The sequence below is a fragment of the Planococcus citri genome, chromosome 1 (genome assembly GCF_950023065.1).
Source record: "Planococcus citri chromosome 1, ihPlaCitr1.1, whole genome shotgun sequence".
Classification (NCBI taxonomy): domain Eukaryota; kingdom Metazoa; phylum Arthropoda; class Insecta; order Hemiptera; family Pseudococcidae; genus Planococcus; species Planococcus citri.
The window spans coordinates 88,932,341-88,947,638 of NC_088677.1; the positions used below are offsets into that span (position 1 = coordinate 88,932,341).

At 34.5% G+C, this 15,298-nt stretch overlaps 1 protein-coding gene across 1 annotated transcript; it reads right to left on the reverse strand.

Moving 5' to 3' along the window:
• Positions 1-288: 288 nt before the first annotated feature.
• On the reverse strand, positions 289-12,455 carry LOC135840120 (uncharacterized protein in vnfD 5'region-like). The gene is made up of 2 exons (XM_065356479.1): positions 12,319-12,455; positions 289-7,433 (listed from the first exon to the last, which is right to left on the reverse strand). The coding sequence occupies exon 2, from the start codon at positions 7,427-7,429 to the stop codon at positions 5,507-5,509; it is 1,923 nt and encodes a 640-aa protein (XP_065212551.1). The 5' UTR covers positions 7,430-7,433; positions 12,319-12,455; the 3' UTR covers positions 289-5,506.
• Positions 12,456-15,298: the final 2,843 nt, after the last annotated feature.

A 15,298-nucleotide genomic window follows, 5' to 3' on the forward strand; every position in this document is an offset into this window, starting at 1 on the left:
GTTTCAAGACTGGCTGATTAAACTAAATTTGAAAATGATCAATGAAAATCAGAAAATTTTATTGTTCAATTCATGTTTTTCGTTTTTTTTTATCTGAACTTTGATAAGTGAAAATTGACCAAAAAAAAACTCTCTAACTGAAACCTTTGTATGTGAAAAACTCGATAAGTGAAACAAAAATTTTCTTCCCTTGAATTTTCACTTATCGCAACACCACTGTAAATAATTTTGTAATGCCTTAAAAATGGCGGGGTCACACTCTCTGTAGGCCTATATCAGTTATATTGAAATTTTTTTTTCATTTTTTTTTTTTTTTTTTTTTTTTGATATTGTTTTTCAGATTATTTCTATTTTTAGAATAGTTAAATGTTTCGGAAGTGGGTGGGCGGGGGTTGGAATTCTTTCCCAAAGATTTTTTTGTGGATATCAGTCATTTTAAAAAAAATGAAATTAAACACATGTGTATAATTCAGTAACATTAATTTGCATTTAATCACATTCATTTTTTGGGAACACAGAAAATTTAAGGTAGTTTGGAAGCAGAAAGATTTTATTCTGAGCACATACATACGGTTCAATTTTTATAGATGCTACTTACATCCGTCAAACCAATACACATGGAGGAAAATGTTATTCTGATTGCATATGGTTCTATTTTTTATCAACAGAATGAGTCCAGTTACAGATACTGAAGGAACTGGAAATAGCATCTAATGCTATAAATCCCTTTTGCGTAAATACCTACTTGAAAAAAATAATAAGTGTGACTCAAAAAATTTTTTGGGTTTCAATTGCTGTCTTTGAGAAATGCTTAGAAAATGAGAAATACTTGGCTGCGAATTTGTACCCCTCTAATAAACGAAATTGTTATCAAATTATATATGGGGAATGAAAATACAACTTGTGCTTTTCTTTTTAACTAATAAAAGAAAATAAAATATTGATTTATTTTATTTTATAAATAAAACAAGGCAATACTACACTGTTTGAAGTGTAACTAAAAATTCCATTATGATTGGTGCAATATTCAAAGCTGCCGGTATGCTCCACCAGAATAGGTGCGATCTAAGGTTTCGTTGTCTAAAGTGTGGTCAAAAATGGCAAATCGTTACCAACAATATTTCAAAAATCAAGTACATACTTCTTTAGACAAATGTACATCTTTGAATATGGCACCAATAAAGCTGAAATTTGGGTCAAATGTACTTCGAACATTACAGAAGTGGCTTTTCATATTCGTAAACCTGTAAGTATTTCTTTTTAGTAGTATTTTTAAGAGGGTGCTCTATGTATTGTTTGATTACTTTTTAGCATACCCGCGGGCAGAGATTAAACATTTTTCAAACGCACTTTTTTATTAGTTGCAGATAATGAAAGTGAATAATTATGAGTGAAAACGTTATTACTGTATTGAAACAACATGATAAAACTTTGAAACAAGCTAAACGATTAAAATAAAAAATATAATGAATTCAGACGATTCTCTATATTCGAGCATTCATTGTCAGTCATCACAGCATAATTCTGAAACTACTGAACAGAATTTGATGAAATTTGAATATATTGAGCATAAAAATGGTCCAGAGAGGTTGACGTTGCCCTTTTTTCAAATTTCTTCGTATTTTTCGAGATATTGCCATTTGAAAATTTCAAATGGCTATAACTTTGATTTAACAGAATTAATCAAAAAAAGGGCAACGTCAAGTTGTCGGGAATTCATTTCTGCACAACATATTCAAATTTCATCAAATTCTGTTCAGTAGTTTCAGAATTGTGCTGTAATGACTGACAATGAATGCTCGAATATCGAGAATCATCTGAATTCATTAAGTATATTTTAATCGTTTGGCTTGTTTCAACGTTTTATTAAGTTGTTTCAATACAGTAATAACGTTTTCACTCATAATTATTCACTTTCATTATCTCCAACTAATAAAAAAATGCGTTTGAAAAATGTCTAATCTCTGCCCACGGGTATGCTAAAAAGTAAACAAACAATACATAGAGCACCCTCATCATCATCATCAAAAAGTTTTATTTTATGACGTCCGGTATCTTGGCCTTCAACGTCAACAATCCAACAACAGAAATTAAATTAACAAATAATAGAAATATAACAACAAAATAGTCTCAACAAAAATATAGCAAAATTCATAAATATATAATGAAAATTCAACAAAAATAATAACATGATTTAACAAAGATCAACAAAATTCAAAATTCAACAAATCAAAACGAATAAATTATAACAAGTCATAAATCCCTGCACGAATTAGGAACAAGAACAACTTTACACACATTTCTTCTTTATCTTCATATACTTGTATGCATTTAAAATTTACCCCAAGTGTTTCGTTTCTGATTTTCTCATATATTTTGCATGATTCTAAGATGTGTTGGATTGTCACATTCACATTACAAGTGTCACATTTTTTTAGGGATTTTTCAGTAAAAAGTGATCTGTGTGTCAATGCAGTATGTCCAATTTGAATTCTGGCCAGAATCACCTCTTCTCTTCTACTAAATTACAGAAAGGGTATAGGAGGATAAGGTACGGTTTTGGGCCCAGAAATGGATTTCGACGAAATTCACACCAAAGGTTACCCATGATGAGAAGATACGCTCAAAAAATTTTCAGACCCCCAGACCTTTTTTTCAGGGGGGGAGGGGCCAAAATGTGTTTTTTAAACTTTATTTTCCAGTGTTTCGCCAAAAGTAGATAAAAATTTCGCGTTTTTTTGTATCAATTCTTAAGGGTGAGGGGAAGCCCCTGAAATTTTTTCAAAATTTTTCGGACCATTTTTCACCAAATTGTGGCGTTTTGAAAATTTTGAGCGGCCATTTTGTAAAGAAGTTGCGGAGGTACAGTCACCATTTTTTTTCCTAAAATACGTTATTTAGTCAAGATTATACCATAAAAGTTTCAACGAGTTTGAGTTGGTGCAACATTGTCAAAAAAAATAAAAACCGACCACGCGTCATATTTGCCGGGGGTTGGGCATGATAGTCCACGGCGCTATCGTGGGAAGTTACGTAGCGTTCGCGCGCGTTACTGTCGTTCGTGGTTGTCTCATAGTCCAGTCAAATAGGGGGGAAAAATGGGTGAACCACATACTCGTTATTCCAATCAAATATTTTTTGGTGAATATTGTCAAGAGTAGTGTGGTGAACAACATATTAAAATCCCCCCGACCCCTCCCACAGTGGATCACACCCCTTCAAAATCAGATTTTCGTTAAAAACTTCTAAAATATCAACTTTCGAGTAGAATGAGCTTTGTGATTATTTTATGTCCTCTCAAATACCTATCGAATGATCTATCAACCAACTCCCTAGCCCCAAGGGGGTGGCGCTACGATCCCTCGAAGTGACGTAATTTTTAGAAATGGGCTCCGTGAGCTTTTGGATTGATATTTGCATGTTAGGTAGGTAGGTACTAGGTAGGTAAAGGTACTTAACGAGGAACTTCCGCATTGAAAGTTTCAGATCTCCAGACCCCCTCATCCCATTTTTGAAAAACACCCTTTTTCTGGAATGGAATAAAAATTATTTTCTCAGCCCCATGTGAACCGATTTTTCTCATTTTTAAGTACGTTGTAAACATTTGTAAGGGGTGTACCCATAAGAAATTTCAACCCCCTCCCTTCATATTTACCCCCTCATAATGACGTTATGATACTGGTGTCGTTCGAACCTCCCAAGCGCAAATGTTGCGTCAGATTTTGTTTTACACTTACCCGGCCCCTGTAGAAGCTCCGGAGGGGCTGGGTGGGAGTAAAACGAAATCTGACGTTTGTATTTCCATTCGGGTAGTTCGGTTGACTTGAAAACTACACCAATATTATAAAAGTAGTTCCGTTTAAAAAACAGTAGAAATTGAGGAGGGGACTGAGGCCCTGGAGAGGCCAGGTAGGTGCAAAACAAAATCTGACATAAAATTTGTGCTCCGTAGGTTTGAAACATATGAAAACACCAATATCATCAAAATAACTATATTTCAAAAATATTAAAAATTGAGGAGGAGGCTGAAGGAGTGAAGACACTTGGGGGGGGGCTTGATGAGTGCAGCAGAAAATCTGACGTCATATTCGTGCTTAGTGGTATCGAATCATGCGGAAACGACACCTCACTCATTAATAGTTAATTCTTCCAAAATACTCATTTTACCCCCTCTATGACTCGTTTTTTCAAATTTTCACCATGACGGACCTGCCAAAACAAAAATTTCGAAAAAATATATGATATTGAGGGGTCGTAAATACATCCAAAAAACATGTTTAGAAAATTGTTCCTCGCAATTTTCATTGTTAAAAAACATGAAATAAGACGAAAAAACGCCATTTCGAGGGGTATATATGAAGGGAGGGGGTTGACATTTCTGACAATATTCACCAAAAAATATTTGATTGAAATAACGAGTATGTGGTTCACCCATTTTTCCCCCCTATTTGACTGGACTATGAGACAACCACGAACGACAGTAACGCGCGCGAACGCTACGTAACTTCCCACGATAGCGCCGTGGACTATCATGCCCAACCCCCGGCAAATATGACGCGTGGTCAGTTTTTATTTTTTTTGACAATGTTGCACCAACTCAAACTCGTTGAAACTTTTATGGTATAATCTTGACTAAATAACGTATTTTAGGAAAAAAAATGGTGACTGTACCTCCGCAACTTCTTTACAAAATGACCGCTCAAAATTTTCAAAACGCCACAATTTGGTGAAAAATGGTCCGAAAAATTTTGAAAAAATTTCAGGGGCTTCCCCTCACCCTTAAGAATTGATACAAAAAAACGCGAAATTTTTATCTACTTTTGGCGAAACACTGGAAAATAAAGTTTAAAAAACACATTTTGGCCCCTCCCCCCCTGAAAAAAAGGTCTGGGGGTCTGAAAATTTTTTGAGCGTATCTTCTCATCATGGGTAACCTTTGGTGTGAATTTCGTCGAAATCCATTTCAGGGCGGCTATTACCGAAATATTTTTGCCTCCGCAATCGACGTAATCGAACGCAATGAACGTTACAAGATTGCGTCGTTTGCGTCGATGAAAACCAACCGTGTTGAGCGTAATGTGCGTTATTTTAATATTTGAGTAGCAATTATGTTTATAAAAGCCCAATCAACAATTAAAATTTCTTTTTTTTCAAGATAACGCCAATAATTTGCAACGCTCATTACGTCGATTGCGGAGATTGCGGAGGCAAAAATATTTCGGTAATAGCCGCCCTGGGCCCAAAACCGTACCTTATCCTCCTATACCCTTTTCAACTAAAAATGGTACATATTTTTTGATTAGCCAGAAAGTAAACATATCATTCAAGGCGCTTTTTTTGGGGTAAGAACTTGAATTTTTCATTGCCTTCATCCTTACAAAATTTTTAAGAAACCCGGATACACATATGAAGAAAGTTTAAATGCGCAGAAGCGCGATTTTTTCACACCTACCTTACTATTTACAAATCTGCATGGCTTCAAAATGAATTTCTAGAACAAAAAAGGTTATTTCGGTAGCCATTCTTTCTTAAAATCCTCAAACCTTCTTTCCACACCATCTGAGCTGGCTTGAAAGTTATCGAGATCGGGTTCACCATTATATACCGGTAAAAAAATCCAGCTCGTCAAGTTGGCGCACCCTTCGCGGAGCTCAAAGGCCCAAGACAAAAAAAAAATCTTTTCTGGATGACTCAGTTTTATCATCAAAGAATCTCGATAGTTTCGGGTGTAATTTAATAACTGTTCTATGCCATGTAGAGCTCTGGATTCGCCATTGGTTCCGGGGGTAGTTTTAGTTTCAATCACATAATTTATAGCCAAGTCTTCAGTCCAAATTTCGATGTCGCCACCATCATCTTTTCCTCCATCAGCTTTCTTAAATATGAATCCGCTTTGGTGTTTGATGCCGGCGATTTCAAACAGCATGTCCAATCTTCGCTCGACTTCGAATGACTCTATCTTTTGAGTCAGCGGATGGGAGTATGCCGGAAACCCAATTTTTCTTAAAATGGATATAGCTTCTTGAATATTTTCTGATTCAAGATGAACTTTGAACATTAATAGTTGACTTAAACACAGTTCCTTGTAAGGTTTTTGTGCCGTAGGATCGTAGGACAGTAACGTTTTATTGATGGCTGTTTCAATTTCCGTATTAGGTATTTTCAATTTAATATTGGGAAAGTCCTGCCCATCTAGGGTGTAATAGCCGTTATAAAACATCCACCTGATCAACGTAGGTTTTTCACGTTCAGTTAACCCATCCATTATGAGAGATGAAGAAATAACCGTTCCTTTCAGTAAGCGGTCTAAAGACCACCCTTCTTCGTAGAACATTTCGGGAATGGGATCCATCGAACTTGTTTTAATCCAGTAGCAATCGAATCTTTTGTTTCGTATGCTAGAGAAGGTTGATACTGGGTTAAACACCCGACGAGAGCGATTATTTGGGTCAAACTGGTAACCATCGTACCAGTGTTTGAGAGAATCCATGATGTTTTTGCGAGTTAGCGACACATTCTTTGCAAATTCGTCGATGTAGAGTCCTAAGTGCTCTGTAATCTCTTCTTCAGTGAAACCGAAGGCTTCGGCATATTCCGGATTGTAAGTTTCATCCACTATATTATTGGCACCGCTTTGAAAAACGCCCATAACTAATTTGGAAATGCCCATAATGAATAAAAAGCCGACTCTTCTAACGTCGTTTTTCATCATTCCGAATAAGTTGTCCAGATAATTTCTTATTTGTTTTGCCAGGTTTGCGTTATTCTGAGAAAGAGCGTATTCATATGGAGAATCATATTCGTCCACGAGAACAATTACAGGCGTTCTATTAAATTTGAAATACAATAGTTCAATAAGTTGCATGGTACTGCCATGGCCAGGTTCAAAATCATGCACTTCGTATTCTCGTGCGATCGTTTCTATTCTTTTGTAATAGTCTTTTTTGAAATCTTCAATTGTTGTAAATTCTTCCATCGTCTTAAAATTCAAATTAATAACTGGGTATTTCATCCATTTACCTTCAACATCAGATGGTTGCTCAGTTGGAAAAAGGTTTTTATTTCCATGTTTTTCTATGAATAGTCCTTTGAACAAAACTTCGTTGCCCCTGAAAAATTGTTCTGCCATTTGTAGAAACATTGATTTGCCGAAACGCCGATAACGTCCTATGAATCTTCTTCTCGCTTTTTCATTTATGACCAACTTCCATAAATATTGAGTTTTATCAACGTACAGATAAGTCACATTGGGGTTGCGAATCATTTCCCAATCAATATCCGGTGTTGGTAAATGTATTCTTTTATTATTTTGCTCTTGTGGTGGTGGGAGCGGGTTAGTCGATTGTGAGCCAACATATTGCAAGAAAAGGACGGCAGTCACAGCGAATGATAACGACGAGTGTTTCTTAATACTGACTTTAAACAACATTGAACTGAAATCAGAGAATAATATGGTTTTCAATAATTCCATAAGATAAAGTAAGTCTATTCAAAATTGTGTTTGCTTTTTAAATTGATTTCGTCTTCTTCATCTTTGAGATCCGCCACTTTCATGATAGGCATGTGAGGGGGTCTTTCTAAAAACGTAGGTAATTTTACACTTCAGTGCCAACCTACTTTTTTATTGTTGTTTGATTTCGTCAACAGGCTAGTACACACATAAGTTGTATGGCAAATGAAAGAAGACCAGGGAAGATACGAAAAACTTAGTAATGTGTTACTTATTTGTGAATGTGATTGGAAAAGAAAAGGAAATATATAATTGAACGATAAAAAAGGTGGTTAGCACGATAACCATTTGAACGATAAAACGTGGCTTAGTAACGGTAGTTTAGGTGGTAAGCACAGCATTTTTCAACCATTGAAAAAGGTTGTTAGCCCGATCATTTTCATTGATAAACACGATATTTTTCATTGACAAAAGAAAACGCTGGCACACAGTGGGACAGATTCATTTTTTAGGGTGTCAAAAATCATATTTCAGAAATGAATGCAAATTTGGACGTCAATCTTTTTGATACACAGGTATTTTGAGGCGCCGAAAGCATTTTGGTTCGAACCTCAAATGGGGGCCCCAGGAGGAGGGTGCAAAGGGGTAAATATTTTGTAAGAGTCGAGTGGCGGGGTATCAATATGTACGTTTTTTGGGCTCCAGAATTCATTTTTGACGTTATTTTGGTTCGAAACCCAAATGGGGCCCCAGAAGAGGGAGTGCAATAAAGGCCATCGAATAGGTAAAAAAAATAGAATTTTTTGCAATTTCATTAAAAATTTGTGATTTTTCCAAGTCCAATTGGAGGAGAATCGTGGCAATTCGAGAAAAAGTATTAGGCTCAGGTGAAAATTTACCGAATCTCAACTCTCCCTTGGCAGCAAAATCCATCCCATTGGGTTAAAAACATAAACGAGGTCGTCCAGCGTTATCTCGTAAAGCTTTATTGAAATAGGTACCTACTAGAACACTTCATTTTTTATTCACTCGCAAAAATCTTTTACTTTTTGTCGTTCATTTATCCTCATTTATCGTGGGCATCACTTATTTATCCTTCATTTAATCTTATTTTATCGTGGACATCACTTATTTATCGTTCATTCTGTCAAAAACTTCTCGTGGAAATTGTTTATTACCGACTTTGCCGGAAACGGAAAAGTAAGGTATTGTATTTGTCATGATGGTTGAGGAATTGGGTGGGGGTGGGTTTTCTTGAGGTTTTGGAGTGTGCTGATCACGATAAGACATATGGCGCAAAACGAGATAAGTTTATATATATATTTATTTATATATTTATATATAGCCGCATACAGGTAAACTCATAACGTTTTGTATAAACAGCAATCTCAAGACCCCTCTGTAACTTCGTTGCTGTGCATACGCTCGACGCGTCACCCCATAGGCCTGATAGTACTCGATGTTAGGCCGCGTTATATTCGTTAACTTGATTTTTGGGTCACCTGTGGAAAAGTATTTCATTGCCAAAACATCAATTTTTCAGAAATGCTTTTTTTTAAAAGTCTAATACGTCTCTGTTTTTCGCAAATGCCTTTTTAACAAAGCATCCTACAGAAAAATAACCAGCTCTGAGCAGAAAGGAAATTTTATGCTCTACAATTTCCTTCATTGCATTTTTTTCATAGGATGCATACTTTCCTTGCAAAATCAATGTTAATGTTGAAAAACACGAAAATTCGGAGCTGTATAATCAACTTTAAATTGAAATTGAGCAGTCAAAAATTCATTTTAGACGATTTTTGACCACGCCATGTGAAAGAGGAGACCTTCAACCACCAGAATCACCAAACAGAACGTAAAAAATGAATAAAATGATTCTTGGCAATAAGCACCTTTTTCTCATGTCCTCGTAGATAATAATTAGGCTATGCACTCATTTGAAAATTGAGTAAAATGTGAAAGTGTATAAACAGCAATCTCACGTCCCTGCTCAAACTTTGCCAGTAGACTCCCCACACCTTGTAGATTCATATGGCACCTCATCGAAAAGTCACGTCCTAAAAAGGTTACGAGTTTGTCAAAACGTTATGAGTTTGCTGTTTAATTAAGAAAAAAGTTACGAGTTTACCCCCTAGAATATTTATTTATATATAAGTTTATATATCAATTTATGTATAAATTTGTGTCACGCTGAACTCAAAAGCTCCGAACTTTAAGTCGAACCTGATGATGGCAAAATATTGCTTTGATACTGAACTAGAGAAATTTTTAATTTGGTCGAAATCGGTTCAGCCGTTTACGAGATATGAACGTTTAAGTGTGTTTCAACGTTATGGATAAGCAGAAATTTGTGTAAACCCTTATATCTCGCAAACGGCTCACCCCCAACAAACAGATGGGGTGGTTAGGGTGTGTAGGTTGCAGATTGGTACGCCGAAGGTCGGGTGTTCGAATCCCGCGCGAGTCAAGAGGAGAAAATTTTTTGTTGATTTTTTTGTTAATTTTTTTGTTAATTTTATCCGTCCAAAATTTTTTTGCCATAAAAAATCAAAATTTTTCTGCCATAAAAAATCAAAATTTTTCAAAAATTTCTAGTGTAATTTTTGTTTTAACAAAAAACATTAAGTTTTTGGTAAATAGCCAGTAAATTTTGATAATTTTTTTTTTTTTTTGTTAATTAATAGTAATTTTTAGTAAATAAAATGATTAGTTATTTTTGGTGAATTACTCGTAATTAAAGTTGGTCGAAAATTTTGGTAAATTGCTTGGGTAATTTTTGGTAAATTGGTAAAGTTTGGTAAATTGGTAAAAACCTTTGACAGTAAATTACTGGGGTAATTAAAATTCGGTAAAAAAATTGGTAAATTAGTGAGGAAATGTCTCGTAAATTACTGAGGTGAATGTTGGTAAATTGCTGGGGTAATTTTTGCTAAAATGGAAAATTGGTAAATTAATGGGTAATGTCTGGTAAATTACTGAGGTAAATGTTAGTAAATTGCTGGGTTAATTTTTGGTAAATTCGTAAATTTTGGTAAAGTGGTAAATTTTGGTAAATTGATAAAATTGGGTAAATTCGTAAATTTTGGTAAATTCGTAAATTTTGGTAAATCGGTAAATTTTGGTAAATTGGTAAATTTTGGTAAATTGGTAAACTTTAGTAAATTGGTAAATTTTGGTAAATTGGTAAATTTTAGTAAATTGGTAAATTTTGGTAAATTGGTAAATATTGGTAAAATGGTAAATTTTGGTAAATTGATAAATTTTGATAAATTCGTAAATTTTAGTAAATTGGTAAATTTTGGTAAATCGGTAAATTTTGGTAAATTGGTAAATATTGGTAAATTGGTAAATTTTGGTAAATTGGTAAATTTTGGTAAATTGGTAAATTTCGGTAAATTGGTAAATTGGTAAATTTCGGTAAATAGGTAAATTTTGGTAAATAGGTAAATTTCAGTAAATAGGTAAATTTCGGTAAATAGGTAAATTTTGGTAAATAGGTAAATTGGTAAATTTTGGTAAATTGGTAAATTTTGGTAAATAGCTAAATTTCGGTAAATTGGTAAATTTCGGTAATAATTTTGTTTTTTGTCAACAATTTTCCTGATATATTATTCCACTTGTAATATGACGGTTACGTCTTCATAAGTACGCTAATTTTTATTTGAAAATCAATTTCATAAAAGTGTAATATGATGGCTACTTATGATTGACTATTTTATTTTGTCGATGTTTTCGACTTTTCGTATTCATTAAATCGGTAAATTTGGGTACTTCCGCGCATTTTGATAAATTGGTAAATTTTTACGTAATGTCTGGTAAATTACTGATATAAATGTTGGTAAATTACTGGGGTATATTTAGAGCAAAGTCGGTTGATCTTGCGAACTGCGCAAGATGTTTTTTTTTATTGTTCTTACTATCATATATATCGTGGATACCACCTAATTAATCGTTCGTTTTTTAAGAAATCGAGCAATACATTTTTTAATTGTGAAATACACTTTTTTATCGTGCAATCCTCTTTTTCATCGTGAATACTTATTTATCGTAATAACCCACTAATGTTATCGTGCTAACCCCCTTTTTTAAAGTAACGATAAATTGCACCCGAAAAGAAATAGTGGTGTAGGTATGAATGCACAACTAATTCCCAAGAGATTAAGGACCCACCTGAAATTCGGTCCATTGAAAGAACATGTCACCCACACCACAACCAAAAAGGGTATTCCCCAGGTAAGATAGGTGAAATATTCGTGTTCCAGATTTGGAAAATCATGATGGATTATTGTTGGATAGGTATACCTCCAATTCAAATTCTTGAGCGAAATTTCCGCCCCTCAACCCACCCGACTCCCCCGCATTGGTCAATATAGCCAAAAAACGTGTTTTTTGCGAGGTAGTGGGGAGAAAATTCTGGCCGGTACCACGCGGAATGTGTAGGGGAAGTTTGGGCCTTTCAACAAGATTTTTTTAAATTCTCGTTATTCGAATTAGGTCAATGAGATTTAATTGAATCAACGTGTTAGCTCTTTATGAATATTTGAATCATTTTCTTCAAAAATAGCCGCTCATTTTTAAAATTTAATTTCTCGTTTTGTACAAACATTTTTTTGGGCATTACATCCCCCCCCCCCCCCCCCCATTGAGCTAATGCTGATTTCAATGCGCTTTTCAGTTTTTCTCTAGCTTCATTAGGTCAAAAGAAATTTCAAGATATGTCCTTAGGGGGGTATGAAAGACAGAAGCTTAGGGAATCATATACGTACATGTTGAAAAATTCGAATTCATCAACCGTATAATTTCCTAGCATATTACCTAATACATATATTTAATAAGCGTACGTATAGGGAATAAAATCAGTCACTTACCAGTTGTTTGGAAAAACGGGTCCACACAAACGTTGTTATTTTATAAATGAACTAGCATAAGAACAAGAATGCATCGCATTCAAAATTCCTGAATCGAATGATTCGTTGGTAGGTATTTAATATATCCGCAAATGATAAGTTAGGTAGGTAGATACTTGATAAGAATCTAAATGAAATCAATCAGAACGAAATGATTGAAGATAATATGTACTTGGAGAAATGCGAACATCGTATGAAGATATACGTCAGTCAGTTATATTAATAGGCAACGAGGAACCAGCTAACGCGTATTGCCGAAACCAAGTGAGGATTTTCTGCAAGAGATCTCTATTATAAAGACGTAAACAATGGCAATATCCCTACCCCTAAAGAGTGGTGGTATATGCGCGATTGCACTGTACAAGTACAGAGCTCGTAAATAATAAAATTTACGTTTCTTAAACCCTATCTTCGATCATAAATGTCATCACGACGCGAGCCGCGAGATCATTAATTAGCTGACCTGTCAAAGGGGGTGGATTTCGCCACATACGTTGCTATATGTGACGTGACTGGACAAAATCGACCTTCGGACCTAAAAAATTATTTTTCACTTTTTGACGGATTTTTGGTACTCGGACATTCAAAAATCATTAAAAACCACCCAGAAGTACCTATGATTTGCATAGCTCCATATACATGGTAATCCAGTCAGAAGTGTGCTCATTTTTTTGATTTTTTTGATTTTTTTTTGATTTTTTCATTATTTCAACTTTTAAATCGACCTGGAGGCGAAACAAAGCGTTCTACGAGAAAAATACATCGAGCAAAGTTGTAGAGAATTAAATTTCCAAAAACCTACAAGAGGTTTATTTTTCTCCAAAATGCATAGTTTTTCCGTTTTTCTCAACCATAAAATTTCTGTTTTTTGAGAAAAACGGAAAAACTATGCATTTTGGAGAAAAATAAACCTCTTGTAGGTTTTTGGAAATTTAATTCTCTACAACTTTGCTTGATGTATTTTTCTGGTAGAACGCTTTGTTTCGCCTCCAGATCGATTTCAAAATTGAAATAATGAAAAAATAAGATAAAAAATTGAAAAAATGAGCGCAATCACGACTGAGCCCCCTGTATCAATGTAAATAACCATTTTACCCAGTGATATTCACACAAGACAGGCAAGAAACGTTATCCAAGACTATGTTTAGCTCAGTTTAGCCGGAGAACCTGATTAGAACGCAAGCGCTTCCGCTAAACGAGCAGAACTGGACTGAAAACTTTAACCCCCCATAACTCAAAAACTTATTTTCGGCTCGAAGGTCGATTTTGTCGTGTCGCGTCACATATAGAGATCTTAAATGTCTTTGCACATTCCAACGTACTTGACGCAAACCCTTTAATAATATAAGGAGGATTCGGACAACGACCTGACGTCATGTACGTATGTACAGAAGAATGCGCGATATCTTAGCTTCTTAATAATTTTACACGTTACACATATTTTCAATATAAGGGGTCAGTAAAATAGCCACTACCTTCGGCAGTGGGGCCAATCTGCACTATGTCAACCCCTCTTTTGTTTCAAAGTTTGCCAAACAAAAGTCCTGTTTTTTTTTGTCAAATTTAATTTATTACGCTTTTAACGTCTAATAAGCATCATTCAGAAAAATGGTAAACATCTGAAAAATTAAAATTTATCACATTTTGACTTTCTAATTCTTATTTTTTGTGTGTGTGGGGAGAAGGGGAGGTTCGAGTGGAGAGCTTTCTGAAAATTTGGTTGAAAAAATGTACCTAGTGATTTTTTCAAAAAAAGAATTCCGTTAGATACCATCATCAGCTTCTGGTAATTTTCAATTATTGAAGGGGGGGGGGGTCAATTTGACAAATTTTATGATACTTTCTACAGTTTTAACAAAATTATCATTCAATTTTGAGAATTTCCTATCAATTTGTGGTATTTTTCAATAATCTAAGCACTTCAGTTGTCTGTGCATACCAAAATGAGACATTTTCTCAAATTTTGATCGTTTTTTGATGGTCCATCAATTTTTGATATTTTTCAGTGATTTCACAATCAATTTTACAATTTTTATACTTTCTTTGTGAATATTATAATTTCTGACTCTTTATTAAACGTCGAAATTGTCAGAATTTTTACTGTGGCCTTCTACCATTATTATTTCATTGTATATTTGTTGATTATCCATAATTTTATAACTAACTAATCCGTTTTAATTTTGCTTTGTTTCAGGTGAGTACAAAGTTTCCTCCGAAAATGATAGAATATGAACTTGCGTATGAGAATTGGTAAGTAATTTTATAATCCTTATGAGGAAAGTTACGTAAGTCACTTCTACACCTGTGACCTTTTATTTTCAATGGCCAATCAAAAATAATATTCATGAGATCACGGAATTTGAAAATCAACTGAAATATGTAATTGCCCATTGAGTTTGAATCGAGGTGATCTGATTTTCAGAGTCCGAATTTGGAAACAGTAGATCAAAAAGTTTGCAAACGATTTTGATTTTTAATGAATTTTTGAAAAACTAAACTCAGGTCAAAAATGGAAAAAAAAAATCAAAATTTTACCAAATGGGCAAAACGTGCTGAAATTTGGCTTGTGCCTTGTTTTCGACCCTCCAAATCGATTGGAAATAACGGTTTCGAACCATTTTGAGTGCATGGTGGTTTTGGAGCACCCTAGCAGATTTTTGAAAATTTAAATTTTCACAACATTTTACCAAAATTGATTTGTTGAAATGAAATTTACTTAATACCTCATTTCTAATATGCTGATTCGACCGGAGGTGGTTTCAGGCTATTCTGGAGCCTTCGGGTGTATTTTGGAAATTTCAGATTTTCTAAATACCAAATCTTCAAATTTTCCTGAGAAAAATTTTCGACTTCGTTAATTTTTTTGTGTGTTGGGTGGTGGGGGGGGGGGGGTGTTGAGTGGAGAGATTTCTGAAAATTCAACAAAAAAAAATTCTGTAAG

Excerpts from the sequence above, each read along its gene's own strand:
- LOC135840120 (XM_065356479.1), bottom strand. The coding sequence starts at position 7,429 with ATGTTGTTTAAAGTCAGTATTAAGAAACACTCGTCGTTATCATTCGCT.